Consider the following 24550-nt stretch of genomic DNA (forward strand, 5'->3'; position numbering starts at 1 on the left):
GAATTAGGTACACTTTGGACTTACCAAAATAGAATAGATAATGGAATTATTTTCTCTGAATTTGTCAAATACAAATGAACTAGACATTGTTTAGGTATTTATTACTTATATATGTTGTATATAGTTATTGTACTTTTGTATATAGTTTTTCTTTTGTTAGTTATAACCTTTTTCCTTTTTCTTTTTATTAATATAGAAAAGGGGAAATAAGGTGGTATTTTATTTGTACTGAAATGTGAATTTATTTGTATGTTAATAAAGAAAGTTGCCTGGGGGTCAGAGCTAATAGCAAGCCATAGCAGAGCTGGGCGTTTGTGGTGCACACCTTTAATCCCAGCACTTGGTAGGCAGAGCTAGGTAGATCTCTGTGTGTTCAAGGTTACAGCCATCATTGGAGACAAAAGTCTTTAATCTCAATACCAACCATAGAAGACCTGGAGAACTGTACAAACAGGCAGTGAAGAGGCAGTCATGTGGTTGGGTTTACAACCGAAGAGAAGGCAGAAAAGAAAGTCTATATCAAGACAAACAGACAGGATGTAGCTCTCTTTCAGAGAGGTCTCTTGGCTGGAGAGGCTAGCTGCAGCAGGCAGGTAAGGCTCTTAGCTCTGATCTCTTGGCTTTCTTCTTTTCATTGGTTCTGTGTTTCTTATTTAATAAGACGGTTGGTTACATCTACACAAGAGAGATGTATACACTGGTACAGAGAAAGCAGAGTTGATAGCTATAATTTAAACAACTCCCAAATTTAATATGTGTACACCTGCACAGAAGGGAATTCGTATTTTGTACTGCAACCCAACACAAAATCTCCAGTGATGGAGGAGTTCCAGGTCTAGAGGGAAGACAACTGCTATTGTTTTGTTGACTGGAATGATTGGGTCTCTATGTTTCCCTTCTAAAGCTTTGTGGTTTCCAGTAGATTAATGTAGTTTCAGGTGCAGCTGTAACTGTTACAGTCTGACTTTTTGTTGGTCTTCCTATGGCATTGTTTCTGTTGCTGTTGGAGAGAGCTGTCATTGTTTAGGCTGATGAGACTCAGTGGCTGCTGTTGTGGTGAGATGGCCGGCTGGTACTCAGAAATGGATCATGCACAAAGCAGTCCATCCAAAGCTCAGGGATTGTCCTGCCAGTAGGAGCCCAGTGGAATTGAGAGATAGAGCAGTCGGGTAGAAGAATGTAGCATGGCTTTCTATTCCAAAATCAAGTGAACATCCCATTGTTATGGATGATCAGATGGATGGAGAACTTTGAAAGTAATTGAACAGATTAATTCAGTGATAGACAGGTCTGTGGCTGTGAAGCTTAACTGTACATAGTAGAAGGAGCCATGGAGGTTCATGAAAACTTGACTTGACATTCCAGACATTACTTGAATTTGAACACCAGGCCCATTGGAAAATGGTCTTTCTTGATGCTAGAGAATAGAAATGGAGAGTTAACTGAAAGTAGGGGGCTTCCAAGTATTGCTTCCACAGGAAACACCAATAAGTTGGTGGGTATAATGTGAAGTATTCTACCCTCTCTCTATTTCAGTATGGAGTCACTTTAAACACAAACCCACAGTCTATCTCAATTTCCATCCCTACTATTCCAAGGAATTGAACATGTTATTGCTTTGCACTTGAGTATAGATAGCAGCTTTTTTCAGGAATATCTATATTACCTGATCTTGCTGTCCAATAACAGAGCAATGGATAAGGAATATGTGATGTCTATACACAACAGAACCATTTCAGCTAAAGTGACGAGTGTAGTCAAGGTGATTGCAGGAGAGTTCTTATAACTTGGGATAATCATTTTATACCATATGTATCCAGTCCCAGACAAATATTTCTCGATGCTGTCTCGCTATATGGGTGGGAGATTACACACACCTACATGTTCCATTCCTGACACTGAAGGCAATGCTGTTGAGCATATGAACAATGCCTAAGATTTTGGTGAGAGTTAAGGAATGGGTAGGCCTTGGTCACAAAGTTACTGGGCTCAGTGTACAACATATAGTTTTAAAAATCATGTTCAGTGAATAGTACAATGAGAAATAATGATATTGAGGATTCAATACAGGTACAGCATTGTGTGAATTGCTTTAATATCAAAAGTGCTTCCTGAGTTTCTTTAATAAGGATTATTTTATAAGACCCTTAGTTTGAATACATAAAGTTTAAAATAATAATATAAGATTACAAGATATCCATCCAAATGTATTTCCACTGCTCCTAGGAGATAAGATGAACACAGGAGTCTGATGGCAGTGGTCAAATCTGTCACTAAGCCACACACAGAGAGTGATAAAACCAGAGGCCTCCCTAAGCCATTGCTTTCCATCATTCTGCTGTACTCAAATTTGTCCCTGTGAGGATCATTGCATTCAGGTAGAAGGATGTTTTCCTGCTAGGCTTGTTAATAATTTCTAGGTGAGTTAGACTGGACTTAGCCCTTGTTAGAACGAACAATGTTGGACATAAACCGTAGTTGGGATTTAGATATTGTGAAGAAAGTTGCACCATGAGTCTCTATGGAGAGGGTGAATAAAATTTCTGAGATTCCCAACTCCTTAGAAGTAGAAAAGCAATCATAACTTTACTACAAAAGTAGAAAATACACAAGATAGCATGAGCACACCTCATAAGAGGTCAGTGCTTCAAGGGCATTGTAACAAGTAGAGCCTACAACTGAAACAAGACAGATTTGCAGGGGAAAAATGAATCTGAGTTAAGTTGCATTTGTAAAAACATGTGGCTTAGTCTCTTTGGAGTTTAGGCATGTACCAAAAATGTACCCTGGAGTACACATGGACTCTTCATCAAGTCATGCACTGAAATGTGGTTATCCATGGGTACAGAAAAAAAAAAAAAACGTTGATTCCAAGTTTCTGGTTGGAGAATTCCTTTCGTCCCAGCACACTTGAGATAGTGGCCTAGGAGTGTGCAGATGTGGAGGCTGTAGGGGAGGCAGAGGCTGAGATGGAGGTTGTTGCAGAGGGGGAAGCAGGCAGATCTTTTTGAGTTCAGTGATTGCCTGTTCCATGTAGTCAGTTCTAGGAGATGCTGGGTATGGAGTGGGTCCCAATTCAAGAAACTAAAAGTGAGTTAATAAATAAATGAATTCTGCTTGCTATATGTAATCCTGGATAAAGAAAATGGCAATTGCCCCAGAGGCTAAAGTGTGACCAACTCTGTCACTATTAGAGCACAGAGTGGCACAAAGAGTTCAAGGTTCAGGAGATGCCAGTTTTCCTCTCACCCTTCTTCCACAGTGAGTGACCGACCTTCACAGACTCCAGCATGTGCTCTCTGAGGTGGTTTTGAGGCTTGTCAAAGCCATCAGGGTTGAGCTCAGGTGAACTGATCTTCTTGTTGTTGAGAACAGTGGGCTTGTCTTCTGTCTTGACTCTGTGACTTCATAGCATCAGCTCCCTCAGCTTTCTTGGAGTTGATTTCTCTAATACTCTTGGTGTTGTCTTCTTTGATTCCTAGGTCTGCTGGGCCTGCAGAGTGTGGCTTCCTGAGCTTTGCCTTCTATATACTGGGTGATGATGTCAATTTCACCTTCTCTAGCCACAGCACTGTTCCCAGGCTCTGTCCCTCCACCAGGTCCTGATACTAGATTCTGGCCAGAGAATCTCCATCAATCAGATGAGGGCTTTTCCCTTCCTTCCTCTTCACCTGGTTTAAGGGTGTGAATCGCTCCTGATGACGTTGGAGTCTCTGCATTGGTTGGATGTGAGAAACTGGAATTGGTTCAGTTCAGAGAGTGGGTTGAAGATTTGGGGAGGTGAAATTCTGCCACCAGTGTAGTCATGTCTGCAAAGTCCATGCTGGAGACCAACACACTGTGCATGTCCCAGGCTCATCCTGACCAAGACTGCTGCTTCCCAATGTGGCATTGTCAGAAGCAAGCTTCTCCCTAGGCTCCCAACATCAGTGAAGTGCAAGGGATGCTGCATGTCAGGGTGTGTTAAAGAGAGTAGAGATGGGTCTTGGTGTTCTTTCGTGCACTCATAGGCATCCAGAAGCACTGACAGATTTGCTGCCATCTCATGCAGGTTGTCATTCTCTGTTTTTTCCAGGCATGGAGCTTGTGGCAATGCCAGGAATTCTGAAGGTTGTGGTTGAGGGTAGTTCATGACTTGTGCCCATTAACAGGTGGTGTCCTCATCTGGTAATCCAGGGTGTAGGAGTAGCAGAGTTCCATTCTGCAGCTGATGAAGTCTCTGTCTTGAGGTGTGATTCCCAGGGAAGTCTCCGTTTGCACCACTGAAAAGAGTCAAGGAAGAAGTCAGTACCTGGTAAGTGGGATGTGCACCTTTCAGTGCACCTCTGCACTTAGGCCTCTACAACAGTTGGATGACATTCTGAGGATCTCTGCCATGGCTACAGATATTCAGATATTCAGATTTTTAGTAGATAAGAAAAATTCACATTGGCTTCCACATGACCTCTTCATCCAGTCATGCTGGGAAACCTGGATATGCACATAGATAGAAAGAAACTTGATTTTATTTGTTTGTGGGATTGTTCTTTTCGTCTCAACACTCTTGAGTTAGGACCAGGCCCAGGGTCAGGGCCAGGGTAATTGCAGAGGCAGAGCCATAGGCAGAGGCAGAGATAGTGTTAGAGGTAGAGGCAGGCTGATGTTTGTGAATTCAAGTCTAGCCTGATCAACAGAGTTAGTTCCTGAACATGCAGGGTTATGGAGAGAGAACCTGTCTCAAGAAACTAAAAGCAAAGTAACAAATCAATTGGTTATATTTCCTATGTGTCACCCTCTCAAAGAAGTGCCAAATGCCTCAGAGGCAATAGTGTGCATATCCCTGATAATATGAGAGCACAGAGTGTGCCAAAGTGTTGAATGTTCACAGACAGGCCAGAATGGAGCAACACATGGGCCACTCAAGAAATCCTGGCTGTAGTTGACAGATGGTCTTGCAGGGAAGTAAAACATTTGATCCCAGAAAAAAAGAAACAGTTATTTGAGAGATAGTCCTAGATAAGAGGAGGACATCTTTGCTGTTGCTACCCCAGTAAGAAGATTATTATGAGATTATTTAGAATTAGATAAAATACATATATCATCAGAAAGAAGGCAACCTGGGTAGTACAGTGCAAAGAGAAAGACAGTTCTCCCTGATTTCTTCAAAGAGAGTCAGGACATACAATGGTTCAGATTGAGGAGGAATCAGGGAAATGCATAGAGAAATCCTAGATTCCATCCAAGGCCAACTAGAAAAGAAATGACAGTCACCCCTGAGAGAGTTCGAAAAAAGGAATGCTATGGAATGCTGGAGAGGATGGAAAGATTTCCAGCCTGATTGGATGTCAATGTGGAGGATCCTCCAAAAGCCAAAACCTGGCCCATGCATGGTTCATATATGCCTTTCCAAAGAAAGAACTCAATATATTAGAGAGGTACTTGCCCTTCAGGGCTGACTGTAGCACCGTTTCAAGAATATTAGGGAACCAAGCATGGTGTCCAACAGCATGGCCATGGGTGAAGAAAGTGGGATGTTCGTTGAACGTGAAGTCTTTTCAGCCATAGAGAAAATGACGTTATTTTGTTTGCAGTATTTGGATTCAACACAGGCTCATGAGATGGCTCAGTATATAAGAACACTTGCTTTTCTTACAGTATCCGCAGGCTTACTTCAGAACACCTCCTGGATGCTTTCAATCTCTCTTAATTCCAGACCTCAGAGGTCTGATGGCCTCTTCTGGCCTCTGTGGGCACTCCACACATGTGTTCCACAGGAATTCAGTTAGAGGACATACAAACACACAAGCACAAAATTAAGCATTAATGGGTGATTTCAAAGATGGATACAACTGGAGACAAAGAGTAATCAAATGATGCCCAAGTCAGGAAATTGGTCAACCTTGTCTATTTTCTCTTTATGGTAGATGCTTGATAGTGTGCACATATACTCTTGTATTTCATTTCATGAAATTTCAGGAGGAGCTCTGTCCCAGACTAGTAAATATTAAAGGGCTGGGGTGAGTGTTTCAAAATGGGAGGAAGTGTAGTAAGAACAGGAGTGTGTTTACTATCACAGAATACATTATAGGAAATACACCAAGATCAAAGACTTTTATTTTACCTAAAAGTAAAAGTCAAGGAGTATTATTGTATTACCTCTACAGTTTTTTGGCTAATTACTTTTACCTTACATAATACTACCATGGATTTATATCATATGATGTATTTATATAACATATATTACTACTTCGACAACATAAATGAATAACAGCTAAGGTACAAAGAAACCATCAAAACCCTCTATATATACTTACTCATGGATAAAATATAACAGACTTTAGTCTCTACAGTCACCTTTAGTGTCTTCAGATATTTACAAGTAATGAAACTATGTTTGACCAATTATGTGTAAATCCTGGGATGTACATATTATTCACCTTAACGCAATGCATACCTACATATCTACACTTATGTCCAAGGCTTTATATCCAATGTATGCATGTATACTTGTCTCCATATCTCACCTTCTCTATCTTGAAGAATACTGTGTTCCAAATGCTAGGCCAGCCCTTACACGACATAGCCAAAATATCTGGAAATTTCCATATCCTTCTCCCTCTGAAGGAAGAGGTGCGGTTTTCCCAGAGAGGTGTACTTGGCGGCATTTTCTCTCTCCTGTTGAGCCCGCCTCTTCATGGCCTCCCTCTCTGGCCTCTGCTCTTCTGTGATGGGCTGAGAGATGACTGGCCCTGCAATGTGGACATTCCTCCATGGAATTGGTTGGTGGCTGAAGTCTTGCATTAGATTTTGGATTTGAGGTTTGGGAGGTGATGGGGCCTTGTTCTTGTCAGCAGAGGCAAGCTCCCTCTGTAGTGAAGGGTGAGATGATGCCCTGTAGGATACTGGCCTACAGACAGCTGTCTGAGGCCCAGTGCAAGACTGGATGGGGTTGGTTATGTTATCTCGGGTGGCACTGGTAGCAATTGGCAAAACTGGCTTGTCAGAGGCCATCAAAGAAGTGCTGGCAGGAGCTGGTTTAGATGGCTTGAGTGTGGTAGACTGAGCTGAGTTAGAATGAGGTCTCACAGGGTACAGTGCAGGGGCCCTGTGTGAAGCCCAGGAGAGAGGCTTTGTAGAAATAGGTCTTGCTTGTGGCATGTCCAGGACTGGAAAAGGCAGAGGTACTAACTTGACCTTGCCAGGTGGGGGCAGCTTATACTGGGATGGAGATGGACGACACTCCCTGTAAGGATTTCTCTCTGTTTTCTGAGCATTGCTTGGGGTTTTACCAGGGCTTCGGCCATTACATGGCACATCCAGAAGTGATGTGGTGGCTGGGCCTGTCCTGGGATCTTTGTTGCTGCTGAAGTTTAGCCGAGCACGGGAGGAAGAGATGCCAGTTTTCTTCTCACTCTTCTTCCCCAGTGGATGAAAGACTTGCACGGATTCTAGCATGTGCATGCCAAGGTGAGTTCGAGGCTTTTTAAAGCTGTTGTGGCTGAGCTCAGGTGGATTCCTCTTCCTCTGGTTCTTTGGCATGGTGGTGTTTTCATCTGCCTTGACTCTGTTCCTTGACTGCTTGAGCTCCTCTGTTTTCTTGCAGTTGTTTTCTCTGGATCTCTTGGTCTTGTCTTGCCCCTGAGCCCTTGCTCTGCTGGGCATGCTGGGTGTGGCTTTCTGGGCTTTGTCCTCCAAGTTCTTAGGCATGTTGTCAATAGCCCCTTCACTGGACCCAGCACTGCCCACAGCCTCTTCTTCCTCCAGGTCCTGGAGCTGGATTCTGGCCTGAGGAGACCCATCTAGCACCTCAGAGGCTTTCTGGCCACCCTTTCTCACTTGGTTCATGGGTACACTGATGGTGCTGGAGCTTTCCTGGACCTGATCCCTGCTGATGTCTTTGGATAGGGTTGCTGTGGGATCTTGCAATGGGTTCCTATCAGTGATTGAGTTGAAGAGTCTGGGAAGGTGAGTATCTGCCAACAGTGTAGTCATGTGTGCAAAGTCCATGCTGGAGCCCATCACACTCTGCAGCACCCCAGGCTCATCCTGACCAAGGCTGCTGCTTCCCAAGGTGGCATTGTCAGGAGAAAGCTTCTGTTTTAGGATCCCTGAATCAGTGTAGTTCAGGGCCTGCTGCATGTTGGCATGTGGTAAAGGGAGAAGTGATGGGTCTTGGTTTTCTTTTATGCCCTCATAGGCATCCAGAGGTGTTGATCGATCATCTGTCATCAAATCCAAGTTGTTATTCTCTGTTTGTTCCAAGATTGGGGCAGGAGTCAAGGGCAGGAATTCTGAAGGACTGTCTATGGGGGCAGTTAATGACCAGTCCCCATGGACAGGTAGTGACTTCTGAACATCCTGCATGCTGGCATTGCAGAGGTCTGGACTCTGTAGCAGACAGAGTGTCTGGCCTGCAGCTGTCAATCCCAGGGTTGTCTCCTTTTTCGCCACTGAAAAAGGGTCAAGGAAGAAGTCAGTGCCTGGTAAGTGAGGTGCTCCCCACTCTTTAGTGCTCCTCAGTACTCAGACCCCTACAACAGTGGGGAAGTCATTCCTATGAGCTCTGCTTGAATAGCACAGGCGGCACCTCTGTTGGGAGACTTGTGACCACTCTCTTATTTCTGGTAACCATGTGATATCATGATTTCTCAGATGTTTGTGTTTTCCTCGGTGTTTGTGTGTCGTGTGTATGCATAGTGATCATGGGGAGGTGACAGAATTGCCTGGGGTTGTGGTCCTCCCTTTCCTTTCCTTTTGTGTTTGAAAGAGTGACCCTCATTTCTGTGGAAATTTGCTATCAGGCAGGTTGTCTGGTCCATAATTTTAAAGAACTTGCTCATGTCTTGCAACTCTTGGCATTACTCAAATTCCCCCTGTTGCCTGAGTTTCTAAATGGGTCAGGTATCCAAACCCAGTTTCTCACTCCTGCAAGGCAATCTTTTCAACAACTCTGGATTTCTTCCAGCTCCACATTTCACAGTCTTATTATTAATGATATGAATATTGGTTTAAGAAGTTGAAATCTTTAGCTTGGGTTATCTTTGTAGTTTAGAACATATCCTAGTGATCATGTATAGCCTTGGGTCTCCTCTGAATAACCATAGCAAAAGAAAATTGGAGAGAGAGGGGGAATGATAAGGGGAGAGAGAGAGAGAGAGAGAGAGAGAGAGAGAGAGAGAGAGAGAGAGAGAGAGAGAGAGAGGAGAGAGAATGAGAGAGAAGCTTTGCCCAATTTTGCAGTTGTACTCTGGTATACCAGGTATACTGGACTCTCAATGCACTTATGGTTGAAAGAAAACAGCAGTGCCAGCACTTGGAATCACCAAGTAATACTTCTTCTAGGACAGATTTGGAATTGCAATGCTCTAGAATCAGAATTCAAGTGAGAGAAAATAAACAGAAAGGTCTTGGTGTCCTCTACAGCCCCGAGGAATAGATTAGGAAGGAGGCGATTGCTGTGAATGGTGCATGGGACTGATTAGCTAGGTCAGGGACGTGTGTGTCTGTGGTGATGTCCATGGACATGTCTTAATGGAGGATGGATGCCACTCATTGCCCTGCATTGTCAGTCATTATAGAGAGTGAAGATGGGGATGGTGAGCCAGAACAAGGCTGAGCTCTCAGGACTCCCATTTTTCCTCCCTGAGGACATCCACTTCTGAAAGTTTGAGCTGTGTCTGCTTTGAGTGCAGATCTCAGTCCTCCCTCCTGGCTCTACTCACCTTGAAGAATGGTGTCTGGCATGTCTTGAGCAGGTGTGGCATAGTAGATGGCAGATGTGGAGAAGGGTGTTTGGACATTTGTTGACTGAATCTCCTTTGGCATCATCACCATCTCTGGTTGCAAGGCAGAGGCCTGACCCCCAGAGTAGGACACAGAGCCACAGGCCTGCAGGCACTGCCCAAGTTCTCCAGGCATCAGAGGGCCCAGGCTGTTGTATTCATTGTAATAGACCTGGCTGCCCTCCAGGTAGGAAGGTGCTAGGCTGTATCCTTGATTTGGTACCTGTGGTGGTATGGCCTGAAAAAAGCTGGCAGAAAGTGTTGGATAGGAGAGGACTAAGGCCTTGGGATCTAAAATATTATCACCCTGGGCTGTCCTAGAGAAGGAGGAGAATGTGGTATTCTGATCAATGACAGTTACAGTGAAGTCCTGGAGTGCAGCTCCCCTCTGGTCAGTGTTTCCCATGGGACCACACTGCAGAACACCTGGATAGGAGAGTGGTGAGGCAGTGATCTGGCCCTGGTCAGTCAGTGCAGTCACCATGGTTGTGCCAACTGGTAGGTAGGGGTAGGCACTGTCCATGAGCTGCTGGCAACCAGTGCTGGAGTCTGATGGCAGGAGCCATGTTGCACTCACAGCTGGGGTGGAGACCCTGGAGAAGTTGCACACACTTCCTGCTAAGGGCATGGCATTCCTCAGCCCAGGCACAGAGGGCTGCAGAGCACATTCTTTTTCAAAGAAAGGTGCACTTTGGAAATTTTCTGTAGGAAGCAAGAGGAAAATGGGAAGAGGGTGAGATGGAATCTGTGTGTCTTCCCTTGAAGATCTTTGTTATCTCCCATTTGTACAGTCTGGGAGAGTCTGAGACCCATTTTCTCTCACATATCCCACACAAATTGTTCAGAATGATTCTTGCTAAAGGATAGGATGGCACTCATTTAGTGAGCTGCCTGTTCTTCCTGTGCTGGCATGGACTTCCTAGTTGATCCATGTTGACTCTTGCTCTAACCTAGACAACAGCCTTCTTTGCCCTGCTTTGTCTTGTTCTGATTCCTGCTGTGGCACTGCCTCACACCTGTGTCCCAGAACAGAAGTGTTTAAAGTAGGAGAACCTTAGACAGCTTCTCATGCCTGTGCCTTTGTTCTGTTCTGTGCAGACTTTCCTCAATGTAGACAGAGAAAGAGTCTCTACCTAGATCTGTCTGGCCTTGAAATCACACAGACTGGCCTGTCTCTGCATCTGAGTGCTGGCATTGTAGGTTCCTTCCATGTCCACCAGGCTTGGTTCTACTCTGAGCTTTCTTAATGAAATGAAGGATCAGGACTTTCATAGATAAGAACTGTATTTAGCTAAGAATCCCTTGTCTTCTAGCTCCTTCTGTTCCCCACTACTTTTTATGTAAGTCACTACTTGTTATTTTTTAATATAAATTCAGCACACATCCAATATGACTACATGAATACAACCTGCTGATAATATTTCATGTTGACTGCCTATGTTTCAAGTGACAGTTTGGGATTTCTAATGTAGCATGGGGTTCATCTCTTAGTAAGATTGTTTCTTAATTAAAAGTTGGTTACATGGATTCTTCAATGAACACTTCCACAGTAATTGTTAATTTCTAGTAACTCTCCTAGTTGGGAATCTTTGTGAGAATCCGTGCACACACTGGTGTGTCAGTTCTTGTCCAGAGAACAGCTGACTGTGGAGTAGTCAGCCCATGTTGATAACATCCAAACCTACCAAAAGATGAGGAGAATGCTGTGGAAGATGGTCTGGATAGAGGGTAAGAGCCAGGGACTAGAGCTGGACATTGTTTTCTATATGTGACAGGAAACCTTTACCTAGACTAATCTCAACAGTGTGGCTGCCTAATAATGGGTTGGGAAATGATAATGTCTTGTGCCTTTTTATTTACTCTGTGGTTATCTGTAACATTAGTTCCAAACTACCTTTGTGTACATCAAGGGTCATATCTGCAGTTTGTCTTCTTTTAGGTCCATATTTTCCAGCCTCAGTAAGAACCAAATCTAAATGTGACATTCAATTCCAGATATCTCTATCAGCATTAACAGTATACCCATTACACAAAAATTTAAAAGTATAGTAAAAAATAAGGGAAAAGTGATCCCTTATTTTTTTAATGTTTTAAAATTTCTTTCCTTACCTGCCATCGTCGGAGGGAGAGTATCAGCAACCCACAGTACAATGGAGCAAGAGAATTGTTTGTCCTTGTCTGATTAGCTGACCAGAGTGGCAAGTGTGTCCGGTATCAGACAGCACTTACTGGTCACTGGTCACAGGTGACCTGTGATGATCCAAATTTGTTTACAGTCATCACCGTGGCAACCCCAAGAACCTACCAGGGCTGGTAGGTTGGGTTGAAGGGCGAATGATGTCATAAACGGGGCAGCAGCCAATGGGAAGTTCGGATTCTGAGCTAACAGTTGGGATTGGTTGGAGAGGATGCCAGGAGACTAACAGTAGCCATGCAGGCTGAGGTGTGTGCTAGTGAGAGGAGGCAATCCTGGCATGGACATTTCCCTCTCAGGAGGTTTAGTTCAGGATATTGGCAGAGCTTCTTATAACATTCATCGATGAATCTGTTTCTGTTGTTCCTATGAGGTGTCACCTTCCAGGATTGAGTGTGCTTTCAGCATACACTGTACATCCAGTCAGTCCCCTTGGGCAGGAAGGAGAGCTTGGCATGGGAGGAGGGACCTCAGTTGAGAAACTGTATCCGTTGATCTGGTTTATGAGCCATCATCATCAGCCCATGACCCAAGGAAGAGATCAAAGGGCTCCATTGTGACTGTGTAAAAGGACAGAGTTGAGTGTATTGAGAGCACTTTGGATGATGAACTCTAAGAATAATCTCTTTGGGTTTCTTCTCCTAGATGCCTTCCTTATTCTGTGTGGCCCCAGGCAGGACTCACATCTCTCTTCTCTGCTTTTCATCGCTTCTTGGTAGGGTTTGATTCTTGGACTAAGGTGAACCTGTATCCTTAATATGGTGGGAAGTATCATGGTGAACTTCCAGAAGCAGTGATCTTCTGGTCATCGTGAAGATGCTTGTAATTGGATGCTGCTGGTTGTAGCAAGCACTTGAGGGGTAACCTCTGTTGTTTGGGTGCTCATCTTGTGTCTCACTCTTGTGTCAGACACATGGGCATTCATTGTATCTTGCCTCCCTTCTTACAGTATTGAGGTTGTTAGTCATTGAGTCTGGCCACCTTCTCTCTTCATCCACAAGTATAATGAGTGTGAAAGTTACTGAACCTTCTTCCTCCTGGCAACAGTCTCTACAGAATCCTGGGCTCTAGCATTCTCTGCCATGCTTTTTTCTGAGAAAGGTCTAAATATGGACTGGAACACCTTGAGCAGGAAGGCATTTGTTGGTATGTGGCGGTGGGTTACATGAAAAAAGCAATGTAGGTGTTTTTGTAAGTGTGGCATCTGGTTGGAAAGGGATCCTGGCTGTTGAGAACCAAGGAATAGCACAAAGTTGACTTAAGCATAGTTGCTTACCTCCCTGCTCCAGGGAAAGTTTTCCCCAATGAAACCACTTTGCTCTGTTAGGGGAAGGTTTCCCCAGGGAAAGTGTTAACACTTCTGCTCTGCTCTGCTCCTGTGTGTCTACTGTTCCCCTTCTGCTCTGCTCCCTTCTGACAAAAGAAGGTCTCACCCAAACCCCATTCAAGAGATTTATTATAGGGGAAGAATCCAGGAGGGTGGCTGCCTCTTCCAGGAAGAAAAAAAGGCAGTTACCAAATGAACAGGTACAGGGCTTATGTAGGGCTTCTTACTGGGGGAGTTTTTCCAGGTTGAAGCATTGCAGGGTAAGAATTGATCAGATTCCAATCCCTGAGTTTGGACAAACCCAGAGATTGGTTCGATTATGTTTTGTAGGTTTTTCTGCTCAGGGATTGGTTGGTTTTTGTGCTGAGTGGGTCAGGGGCAGAGTGTGTTTCTTTGATTTTGGTTTCAGGGCCAAAGTGTGTTTCTTTCACAGGCCCCCCTTTTTTTTTTTACCATTTTCACCCTGGTTTCAGGGGTAGGGAGGGTTTCTTTGGCTGGTTCTTTTATCCTACAATTTTATCCTACAATTTTGCTTTATATTTGAAAAAAGAACAACCCATTTCCCATCTCAGTGTGTAACACAGACAGGAATATGATATTTTGTTTAAATATGGGTAAACCTTTTTTGTTTCCTCACTTTGGTTTAGGTTGTTATTCTCCTTGGGCACTCACTGGTGGGTTCATAGACTGTCTCATGGCATGGTTGTAGTGTGCATTTATATACCTTTCTTATTCTAACTGCCTCAAGAAGCACTACTATGACAGTGTCTGTCTCTCAGTCCTCATTGAAAATGACCCTGGAGCCTGTTTAGCCCTCCTCCTGCATTCACATGAGCTGTCAGTACTTTCCCTTGGGACCTCTTTTACACTGAGCTAGTGCTGTAGCTTGCAGCTACACGCCCAGCTCAGTAGAACTGTTCCTCCATGCAGATTGTTTCATGTTTTGTAGTGCTTGGCAAAGCTCTGCAATAAGATTATATTTTCTCATAGGCCTGTAGGCTGCCTTTGTCTTTCACCCTTCCAGTTTCCTTCATGACTGACCACTTGTCAGATAATGTGACACATTCCGAGTGGCAATGACTGAAATTTGGAAGGTTCATCCAGGCTCCTGGTTGTAGACCATTCTGAAAAAAAAGTATGTTCTTGTAGCAGCATAGACCCAGGTGAGTAGAACATCACTGGGCCTGTGTTACTGAGAAGTCTTAGAGGGGAGCAAAAATGAGAGATCCATAGATATGAGAGATGGACAGATAGATAGATAGATAGTTTGGTAGAACTATGTTCTGTGTTTAATTCCCATTATTTCAGTGTTTTCTATTTTTTTAACATTTGCACATTATTTTTCTTTCAGTGTCATAATGAACTTATTTTCTCTAACAACCTAGAGTGGTTTTAGTTTCTGAACCCTCTACTCCTTCTAATTCTTTTCCAAGTCCCAACTTGTCAGTTCCTACTATCTTTCTGTTGCTTGTAGAAAAGAAAAGGCTTTCAAGAGGTAACACATAAATATGGTAAAATAAAACTTTGGGACAGGATCTCCAGGAAAATAAATGTAAGTTAAATAATTTGAAAGATGGTATCCTGCATGGGTGAAACATGGCACTTCCTGAAGACATATTCCTGCTAAATGCTAATGGCTAAGATGGGGCTTAAGCCTCAGAAGATGTTGGCCAAGAATGTCCTTACGACTTCCCAGAATATGAAAACTATTTCATTCCCATTTAAGTTATAAGACAAACGTAGAATGGCACCAAACTGATTGAGTAGTAGGCTATGAAGGAGTCAGATTATCCCCAAGCTGGAATCCCCTCCTGATAGCAGCCTGGCTTTCATAGACCAAGCCAGGCTCTTCCATCATTTTCGGGGAGAATTGTCTGGATTTGTGCTATTAGGATGTCAGCTGTCTCTCCCACATATTAAAATGTCAAGAGAGATGTATATACTGGTAAGGAGAAAGCAGAGTTGATAGCTATAATTTAAACAACTCCCCAATTTAATATGTGTACACCTGCACAGAAGGGAATTCGTATTTTGTACTGCAACCCACCACAAAATCTCCAGTGATGGAGGAGTTCCAGGTCTAGAGGGAAGACAACTGCTATTTTTTTTTTTGACTGGAATGATTGGGTCTCTATGTTTCCCTTCTAAAGCTTTGTGGTTTCCAGGAGATTAATGTAGTGTCAGGTGCAGCTGTAACTGTTACAGTCTGACTCTTTGCTGGCCTTCCCTTGGCATTGTTTCTGTTGCTGCTGGAGAGAGTTGTCATTATTTAGGCTGCTGAGACTCAGTTGCTGCTGTTGTGGTGAGATGGCCAGCTGGTACTCAGAAATGGATCATGCACAAAGTAGTCCTTTCAAAGCTCAGGGATTGTCCTGCCAGTAGGAGCCCAATGGAATTGAGAGCTAGAGCAGTAGAGTAGTGTTGGGAACCAAAAAATGGATGACTGTGCCTTGACCTTTCTTGCTTGGATGATCTGGCATGACTACACCCTTGACAAATGTCACTATCTTACAAAAACACTAGTTCCCAGAAAAAAACACAAAATGTACTTTTAGAATAACTTCCTGAAACATGTTCAGGTTGGGAGGTTGTACAAACTTTGGACCAAAGAGACTTCACCCTGATCCTATTCTTCAGAAATTTTCCATCACCCCCTTCCCCTATTCACTTCTCCTATCCCCCAGTATATATAAGCCTGCCTTCCCTTGCAATAAACGAGACCTTGACACGACTCAGACTGACTCTGTTTTTCTTTATGCGCCTGGTCTCCTTTCTCTCTCGCCCACATTGGTTTTTCAGGAGGTGCCTCCTCGGGTCCTACCTAATAACCTGTCCTGCTGGATGGGTCGAGTGGTGCCTGAATGTGGGCCTCGCGGCACAGTGACCTACTGGATGTCAGATAACGATGGAGCTCCATACTATGCAGGGTAGAGACGCCTGGACCGCATCACTCGTGCCATATGGGAAGTCTTGGGGTAAATACAGTTGTCCCATAACCATGGGCAAGAACTTATCTAAAGAGGCTCTTTTTGTTAAAGAAATGAAAGGCAACCTTAGGGAGAGAGGAATAATAATTTAAAAAAAAAGGATCTGATAAAATTCTTTCAATTTGTGGAGGAGAAATACCCCTCGTTGGTGATTAACGGCCCATGGATTCACCCTCTGACTTGGAACAAGGTTGGAAAAGATATTAACAAATTGCTCAGAGACGGGGAAAACATCCCCGATGCCGTTTTTAGTTTTTTGTTTTTTTTTTAATATATATTTTATTTTACAATACCATTCAGTTCTACATATCAGCCATGGGTTGCCCTATTCCCCCCCTCCCACCCCCTCCCCTTACCCCCAGCCTACCCCCCATTCCCACCTCCTTCAGGACAAGTCCTCCCCCAAGGACTGCAATCAACCTGGTAGACTCAGTCCAGGCAGGTCCAGTCTCTTCCTCCCAGACTGAGCCAAGTGTCCCTGCATAAGCTCCAGGTTTCAAACAGCCAACTCATGCAATGAGCACAGGACTTGGTCCCACTGCCTAGTTGTCTCCCAAACTGATCAAGCCAATCAACTGTCTCACCTATTCAGAGGGCCTGATCCAGCTGGGGGCCTCTCAACCTTTGGTTCATAGTTCATGTGTTTCCATTCATTTGGCTATTTTTTTTTTCAACAATTGAGTAAAACCCAAATTTATTATAAGCCACAGTCGTCCTAGGGTCCTCCATGCTATATATATAGCCTCTATGGTTCTATGGGTTGTGGTCTGATTGTTCTTTATTTTATATCTAGAATCCACCTATGAGTGAGTACATACCATGACTGTCTTTCTGGGTTTGGGTTACCTCACTCAGGATGATTTTTTCTAGTTCCATCCATTTGCCTGCAAATTTCATGCTTTCATTGTTTTTCTCTGCTGAGTAGTACTCCATTGTGTATATGTACCACATTTTTTTCATCCATTCTTCCTGTGATGGGCATCTAGGTTGTTTCCAGGTTCTGGCTATTACAAATAGTGCTGCTATGAACATAGCTGAATATGTATCTTTATGGTATGAATCAGCATTTCTTGGGTATATGCCCAAGAGTGGGATGGCTGGGTCTTGAGGTAGTTCGATTCCTAATTTTCTGAGAAACCACCATACTGATTTCCACAGTGTTTTTACAAGTTTACATCCCACCAACAGTGGAGGAGTGTTCCCTTTGCTCCACATCCTCTCCAACATTGGTTGTCATTGGTGTTTTTGATCGTAGCCATTCTAACAGGTGTAAGGTGATATCTCAGAGTCGTTTTGATTTGCATTTCTCTGATGATTAAGGATGTTGAGCCTTTCTTTAAATGTCTTTCAGCCATTTGTAGTTCTTGTTTTGTGAATTTTCTGCTGAGCTCTTTAGCCCATTTTTTAATTGGACTGTTCAGTACTTTGATGTCTAGTTTCTTCAGTTCTTTATATATTGTGGAGATCAATCTTCTGTCAGATGTGGGGTTGGTGAAGATCTTTTCCTATTCTGTTGGCTGTCTTTTTGTCTTATTGACTGTGTCTTTTGCCCTGCAAAACTTCTCAGTTTCGAGAGGTCCTATTTATTAATTGTTGTGCTCAAGGTCTGTGCTGTTGGTGTTTTATTTAGGAAATGATCTCCGGTGCCAATGCGTTCAAGAGTGCTTCCTATTTTCTTTTCTATTAAGTTTAGTGTAACTGGATTTATGTTTAGGTCTTTGATCCACTTGGACTTGAGTTTTGTGCATGGTGACAGATAGGGAACTATTTGTAATCTTTTACATATTGACATCCAGTTATGCCAGCACCATTTGTTGAAGATACTTTCTTTTTTCCTTTGTATAGTTTTGGCTCCTTTGTCAAAAACCATGTGTTCATATGTGCATGGATTAATGTCAGGGTCTTCAATTCGATTTCATTGGTCCGTATGTCGGTTTTTATACCAGTACCAAGCTGTTTTTATTACTATAGCTCTATAGTAGAGTTTGAGGTCAGGGATTGTGATGCCTCCAAGGGTTGCTTTATTGTATAGTACTCTTTTAGCTATTATTTTTTCTCCATATAAAGTTGAGTATTTTTCTTTCCAAGTCTGTGAAGAATTGTGTTGGGATTTTGATGGGGATTGCATTGAATCTGTAGATTGCTTTTGGTATGATTGCCATTTTTACTATGTTAATCCTACCTATCCATGAGCATCGGAGATCCTTCCATTTTCTGATATCTTCTTCAATTTCTTTCTTTAGAGATTTAAAGTTCTTATCAAAAAGGTCCTTCACTTGTTTAGTTAGTGTTATCCCAAGGTATTTTATATCATTTGTGGTCATTGTAAAGGGTGATGTTTCTCTGACTTCTTTCTCAGCCCTGTTATCATTTGTGTATAGGAGGGCTACTGATTTTTTTGAGTTGATCTTGTATCCTGCCACTTTACTGAAGGAGTTTATCAGCTGTAGGAGTTCCCTGGTAGAGTTTTTGGGGTCACTTATGTATACTATCATATCATCTGCAAATAGTGAAAGTTTGACTTCTTCCTTGCCAATTTGTATCCCTTTGATCTCTTTTTGTTGTCTTATTGCTCTAGCTAGAACTTCTAGTACTATATTGAATAAATATGGGGAGAGTGGACAGCCTTGTCTTGTTCCTGAATTTAGTGGTATCACTTTGAGTTTCTCTCCATTTAATTTGATGTTTGCTGATGGCTTGCTATAAATTGCTTTTATTATGTTTAGAAGTGTTCCTTGTATTCCTGATCTTTCTAAGACCTTTATCATGAAGGGGTGTTGGATTTTGTCAAAGGCCTTTTCAGCATCTAAGGAGATGATCATGTGGTTTTTTTCTTTCAATTTGTTTATATGGTGTATTACATTGACTGATTTTTGTATGTTGAACCATCCTTGCATCCCTGGGATGAATCCTACTTGGTCGTGATGGATGATTGTTTTGATGTATTCTTGGATTCGGTTTGCCAATATTTTGTTGAGTATTTTTGCATCAATGTTCATGAGGGAGATTGGTCTGTAGTTCTCTTTCTTTGTTGCATCTTTGTGTGGTTTGGGTATCAGGGTAATTGTAGCCTCATAAAAAGAGTTGGGTAGTGTTCCTTCTGTTTCTATTGTGTGGAACACTTTGAAGAGGATTTGTATTAGTTCTTCTTTGAAAGTCTGGTAGAATTCTGCACTGAAACCGTCTGGTCCTGGGATTTTTTGGTTGGGAGACTTTTGATGACTGTTTCTATTTCTTTAGGGGTTATTGTTCTATTTAAATGGTTTATCTGGTCTTGATTTAATTTTGGTATGTGTTATTTATCCAGAAAATTGTCCATTTCTTCCTGGTTTACCATTTTTGTGGAGTACAGGTTTTTGAAGTATGAGCTGATGATTCTCTGGATTTCCTCGTTGTCTGATGTTATGTCTCTCTTTTCATTTCTGATTTTGTGAATTTGGGTACTCTCTCTTTGCCTTTTGGTTAATTTGGCTAGGGGTTTGTCTATCTTGTTGATTTTTTCAAAGAGCCAACTCTTTGTTTCATTGATTTTTTTTGTATTTTTCTCTTGTTTTCTATTTCATTGATTTCAGCCCTCAATTTGATTATTTCCTGGCATCTATTTCTCCTGGGTGAGTTTGTTTCTTTTTGTTCTAGTGCTTTCAGTTGTGCTGTTAATTCATTGGTATGGGATTGCTCCATCTTCTTCATGTGTGCATTTAGAGCTATGAATTTTCCTCTTAGCATGGCTTTCATAGTGTCCCATAATTTTGGGTATGTTGTACTTTCATTTTCATTGAATTCTAGGAACTCTTTAATTTCTTTCTTTATTTCTTCCTTGACCCATTGATGTTTCAGGTGGGCATTATTCAGTTTCCATGAGTTTGTGGGTTTTCTACAATTTTTGTTGTTGTTGAGGTCTAACTTTAAGGCATGGAGGTCTGATCAGATACAGGAGGTCATTCCAATATTTTTTTTGTATCTGTTGAGATTTGTTTTGTGGCCAAGCATGTGGTCAATTTTTGAGAAGGTTCCATGGGGTGCTGAGAAGAAGGTATATTCTTTTGTGTTAGGATGGAATATTCTGTTAAATATCTATTAGGTCCATTTGAGTCATAACATCTGTTAGGTCCTTTATTTCTTTGTTAAGTTTCAGTCTGGTAGATCTATCTTTTGGTGAGAGTGGTGTGTTAAAATCTCCCACTACTAATGTGTGGGGTTTGATGTGCGTTTTAAACTTTAGTAGTGTTTCTTTTATGAATGTCGGTGCTTTTGTATTTGGAGCATAAATGTTTAGAATCGAGACTTCATCTTGGTGGATTTTTCCCGTGATAAATATGTAATGTCCATCCTGATCTCTTTTGATTGATTTTAGTTTGAAGTCTATTTTATTAGATATTAGGATAGCTACACCAGCTTGTTTCTTAGGTCCATTTGCTTGGAAAGCCTTTTCCCAGCCCTCTACTCGGAGGTAGTGTCTGTCTTTGAAGTTAAGGTGTGTTCCTTGTATGCAGTAGATGGATGGGTCCTGTTTTCTTATCCATTCTGTTAGCCTGTGTCTTTTTATAGGTGAGTTGAGACCATTGATATTGATGGATATTAATGACTAGTGATTGTTAATTCCTGTTATTTTTTGTGGTTGTATTGGTTGTCCTTCTGTGGTGTATGTTGGTGTAGGATTATCTATTGCTTGATTTTTCATGGATGTGTTTAGCTTCTTTGGGTTGGATTTTCCCTTCTAGTGCTTTCTGTAGGGCTGGGTTTGTAGACAGGTATTGATTAAATCTGGTTTTATCCTGGAATATTTTCTTTACTCCACCTATGGTGATTGAGAGTTTTGCCGGGTATAATAGTCTGGGTTGGCATCCGTGGTCTCTTAGTGTCTGCATGAGGTTTGTCCATGATCTTCTAGCTTTCATAGTCTCTATTGAGTAGTCTGGTGTTATTCTGATGGGTTTGCCTTTATATGTTACTTGGTCTTTTTCCTTTGTGGCTCTTAATATTTTTTCTTTGTTCTGTGTGTTTAGTGTTTTGATTATTATGTGGCAAGGGGACTTTTTTTTGGATCCAGTGTATTCGGTGTTCTGTAAGCTTCTTGTATCTTCATAGGTATTTCTTTCTTTAGGTTAGGAAAGTTTTCTTCTATGATTTTGTTGAATATATTTTCTGTGCCTTTGAGTTGGTATTCTTCTCCTTCTTCTATCCCTATTATTCTTAGGTTTGGTCTTTTCATGGTGTCCCAAATTTCCTGGACATTTTGTGTTACGACTTTTTTGTCTTTAATGTTTTCTTTGACTGACGCATCCTTTTTCTCTATCGTGTCTTCAGTGTCAGAGATCCCCTGTTCCATCTCTTGCAATTGGTTGGTTTTTCTTGTTTCAGTAGTTCCTGTTCGTTTAGTCAGGATTTCTATTTCCAGCATTTCCTCAGCATGTGTTTTCTTTATTGTTTCAAATTCATTTTTCAGATCTTGGAATGTTTCTTTCATCTGTTTAATTGCTTTTTCTTGGCTTTCTTTGATTTCTTCCCATTTTTTTGTTCGTTTTTTCTTCCATTTCTTTAAGGGAGTTTTTTATTTCCTCTTTAATGGAGTTTTTCATTTCCTCTTTAAGGAAAGTTTTTATTTCCTCTTTGAGGGAATGTTTTATTTCTTCTTTAAGGGCCTCTATCATCTTCTTAAAGTCATTTTTAGGGTTGATTTCTTCTGTTTCTTCTGTCTTGGTATGTTCAGATCTTGCAGGTGTAGAATCACTAAGTTCTGATGTTGCCATATAGGTCTTTATGTTGTTGCCTCTATTTTTACACTGGCATCTACTCATCTCTTCCTCTGTGCAGTGCAAGTGGTGTCTGTGTCTGAGAGTGCCTCTCTTGTTCTAATTTTTAGTCTTGGTTTAGTAGGGGTTCTTGGTTAAATTGGTACTATTGGGCTATTTCTTCAGGGGCAGCTGATTTCAGTCGGTGAAGTATATACTTATGATTCTGGTGATCTGGTTTGGTGTCTGGGTAGCGCCTTCTTCTGTGTTCCCAGGTCACACTTTGTTCATTTGTCAACTCCTCAGCTGATCTTGTTTATTCAGACTTCAAACTGTAGGCATCTGAATCCTCTCCCAGATGGGTTTCAGCTGAGCGGGGTAGTCTCACCAACACCTCCAAGTTGTTGGGTTCCACAGGATCAGCAGCTGGGCCCTGGGTTGTCCTCAGATGGAGTGTTCAGATTTGTTCTGGTTCCGTCCCACGGAGATAGCTTCTTCCCCAGGTGTTGGGGTTAGAGGCATCCCTGTTCCACGCTGCGTCTGCTTGTCTCCGTCCCTGGGCCTGTCTACCTCTGCAGTCTACCGCCAGGCCTGTATGTCCCTGTCAGCTGCCACTGGGTCTGTCTGCCTCTGTGGGCTACCACTGGGCCTGTATGTCTCTGCCAGCTGCCGCTGGGCCTGTATGTCTCTGCCAGCTGCCGCTGCAGGCCTAACTACCGCTGCTTGTCACTGCTGCCGGGCCCGTCTACGTCTGTGGGCCGCCACCGGGCCTGTATGTCTCTGCCGGTTGCCGCCAGGCCTGAATGTCTCTGTTGGCCACCGCCGCCAGGCCTGTCTACCTCCGCAGGCCTGTGCCACAGGCCTACCTGCATCTGCCTGTCTCCACCACTGGGCCTGTCTACCTGTTTTTAGTTTTTATGGTGTGATTAGAGATATTTTAAAGAAAACAGAGGGGGTCGAACATGTTTCACATTTATTAGCCCTTGTGGAGGAGTTTCTCTCAGACTCCCCCTGCCTGACGCCTGATAATGAGTCTGGAACCGCGGTGGCCACTTCACCAAAAACTGAAAGTAAAACAAGAACGGCCGCTTCTCCCCTGATGGCAACTCTTGCTCTTGGGAGCAGAGGAGCCCTTCTGTATAGAAGCTTAATAAATCCTCCTGCTATTGCATCAACTGGACTGGAGTCTGGGATCTTGGGGCGCCCACTTGAGACCCTAAACTTTGGGGTCCAACATTGGAGGTTCCACCAAGATTGGGGTGCCCCCCGGAACCCCACTCTGCCAGTTGGAGGTAAACACGAGCTCGATCTGTTTTATGTTATTGTGTCTTGTCTTTTGTCTGGTTGATTTGGCATTTGTATTTGGTGCCTGCAGAAGTGTGCAGGACTTGTGTCTGGGACTTATGTGGGAGAGCATACGTGTTCAATGGTCCCTGGGTCCCCACTCTGGAGGTCTCCTCTGGAATGATCTGAAGAAGGAGATGAGTCTCTCCTTCCCTGGGGGAGGGAGGCTGTTCACAGCAGCCTCTCCCATTTTAATTTGAATTTGTACTTTGTACTTTTGTAGCTGAATCAAGTATCGCGTGGACTGTGTCTGTCCTTGTCTTCTTTTTTTTTGAGTCTGTCTTTTGCCTCTACCTTTCTCTTTCCATATGGGGCAACAACTAACTACCCCCCTAAGTTTGACTTCAGATAACTGGAAGGATGTCCTCGATTAGGCTTGCAATTCCTCTCTAGAAGTCAAGAAAAAGAAATGGATCACCTTCTGTTCCTTGGAATGGCTGGCCTTTGGGATCAGCTGGCTGGGAGATGAGACTTTTAACACTGACATCATTTCACAGGTGAAGGCTCGGATCTTTGACCAAGGACCACACCAGCACCCAAACCAAGTGCCTTATATTTCGGTCTGGGAAAGTTTAGCTAGAGACCCACCTGTCTTGGTGAAGCCGTTTCTCACTGCTTCACCTGCCCCAGCACCAGACCTCCCCCTCTCCCTTCTCAAACTCCCTATACCTTTACCCTCAGCTCCACAGCCTTCAGCTCAGGCTGCTCCCCAACCGTTTCCCAGCTCTCCTACTTCCTCCCTTTACCCCCTTAAAGAAATCCAACATGAATCTAAAGAAAAGAACCCCCAGTCCTTCCAGAGGACCAGGGAGACTAATGATAAAATCACACCACCACCCCCTTGCGCCGATCTGCCCACCAGCACAGGAAAAAAAATCCTCCAAAATGGCTCTGGACACTGGCTAGGCAGCCTGTGAGCAATGGAGCAGAGCGGAGCTGGCAGGAGTCAGCTGGAGCCTTGAGGAGCTCAGAATGTGGGGGCTGTTGGAGATATAACTGCCCTACCAGGATCACAGCTGACAGGTCTGTGGGCCCAGTCGGGGCATGGAATCTCCCATGCTGTTGGACGGGACTCCCAATACCTTCCCTGGTAGCTAAAACCTGATCAGAATCTGGCTCCAAGAATGGAATGTCACTCCCTATATGAGGTTAAACTACAGTTTCTTGTCTGAGGTACAGTACAGATGCAAATTTGGATTTCTAGA

The 24550-nt window shown here is 43.0% G+C and overlaps 1 protein-coding gene across 3 annotated transcripts; it reads right to left on the reverse strand.

Annotated features, from left to right (window-relative positions):
- Positions 1 to 734: 734 nt before the first annotated feature.
- On the reverse strand, positions 735 to 12050 carry LOC143274313 (uncharacterized protein C2orf78 homolog). 3 transcript variants are annotated; one of them, XM_076576908.1, is made up of 4 exons: positions 11871 to 12035; positions 9702 to 10009; positions 6504 to 8429; positions 2081 to 4262 (listed from the first exon to the last, which is right to left on the reverse strand). In XM_076576908.1, exons 2-3 carry the CDS (start codon positions 9895 to 9897, stop codon positions 6550 to 6552), a joined length of 2076 nt encoding a protein of 691 aa, XP_076433023.1. In that variant the 5' UTR covers positions 9898 to 10009; positions 11871 to 12035; the 3' UTR covers positions 2081 to 4262; positions 6504 to 6549. The 3 variants fall into 3 exon arrangements, 2 of the variants coding, with proteins under 2 accessions (XP_076433028.1, XP_076433023.1); XM_076576913.1 differs by lacking the exon at positions 9702 to 10009 and having other exon boundaries at positions 735 to 4262; positions 11871 to 12050; XR_013052906.1 differs by lacking the exons at positions 6504 to 8429; positions 9702 to 10009; positions 11871 to 12035 and adding an exon at positions 5650 to 5778 and having other exon boundaries at positions 4123 to 4262.
- Positions 12051 to 24550: the final 12500 nt, after the last annotated feature.

Source organism: Peromyscus maniculatus, chromosome 1 (assembly GCF_049852395.1).
Source record: "Peromyscus maniculatus bairdii isolate BWxNUB_F1_BW_parent chromosome 1, HU_Pman_BW_mat_3.1, whole genome shotgun sequence".
Classification (NCBI taxonomy): domain Eukaryota; kingdom Metazoa; phylum Chordata; class Mammalia; order Rodentia; family Cricetidae; genus Peromyscus; species Peromyscus maniculatus.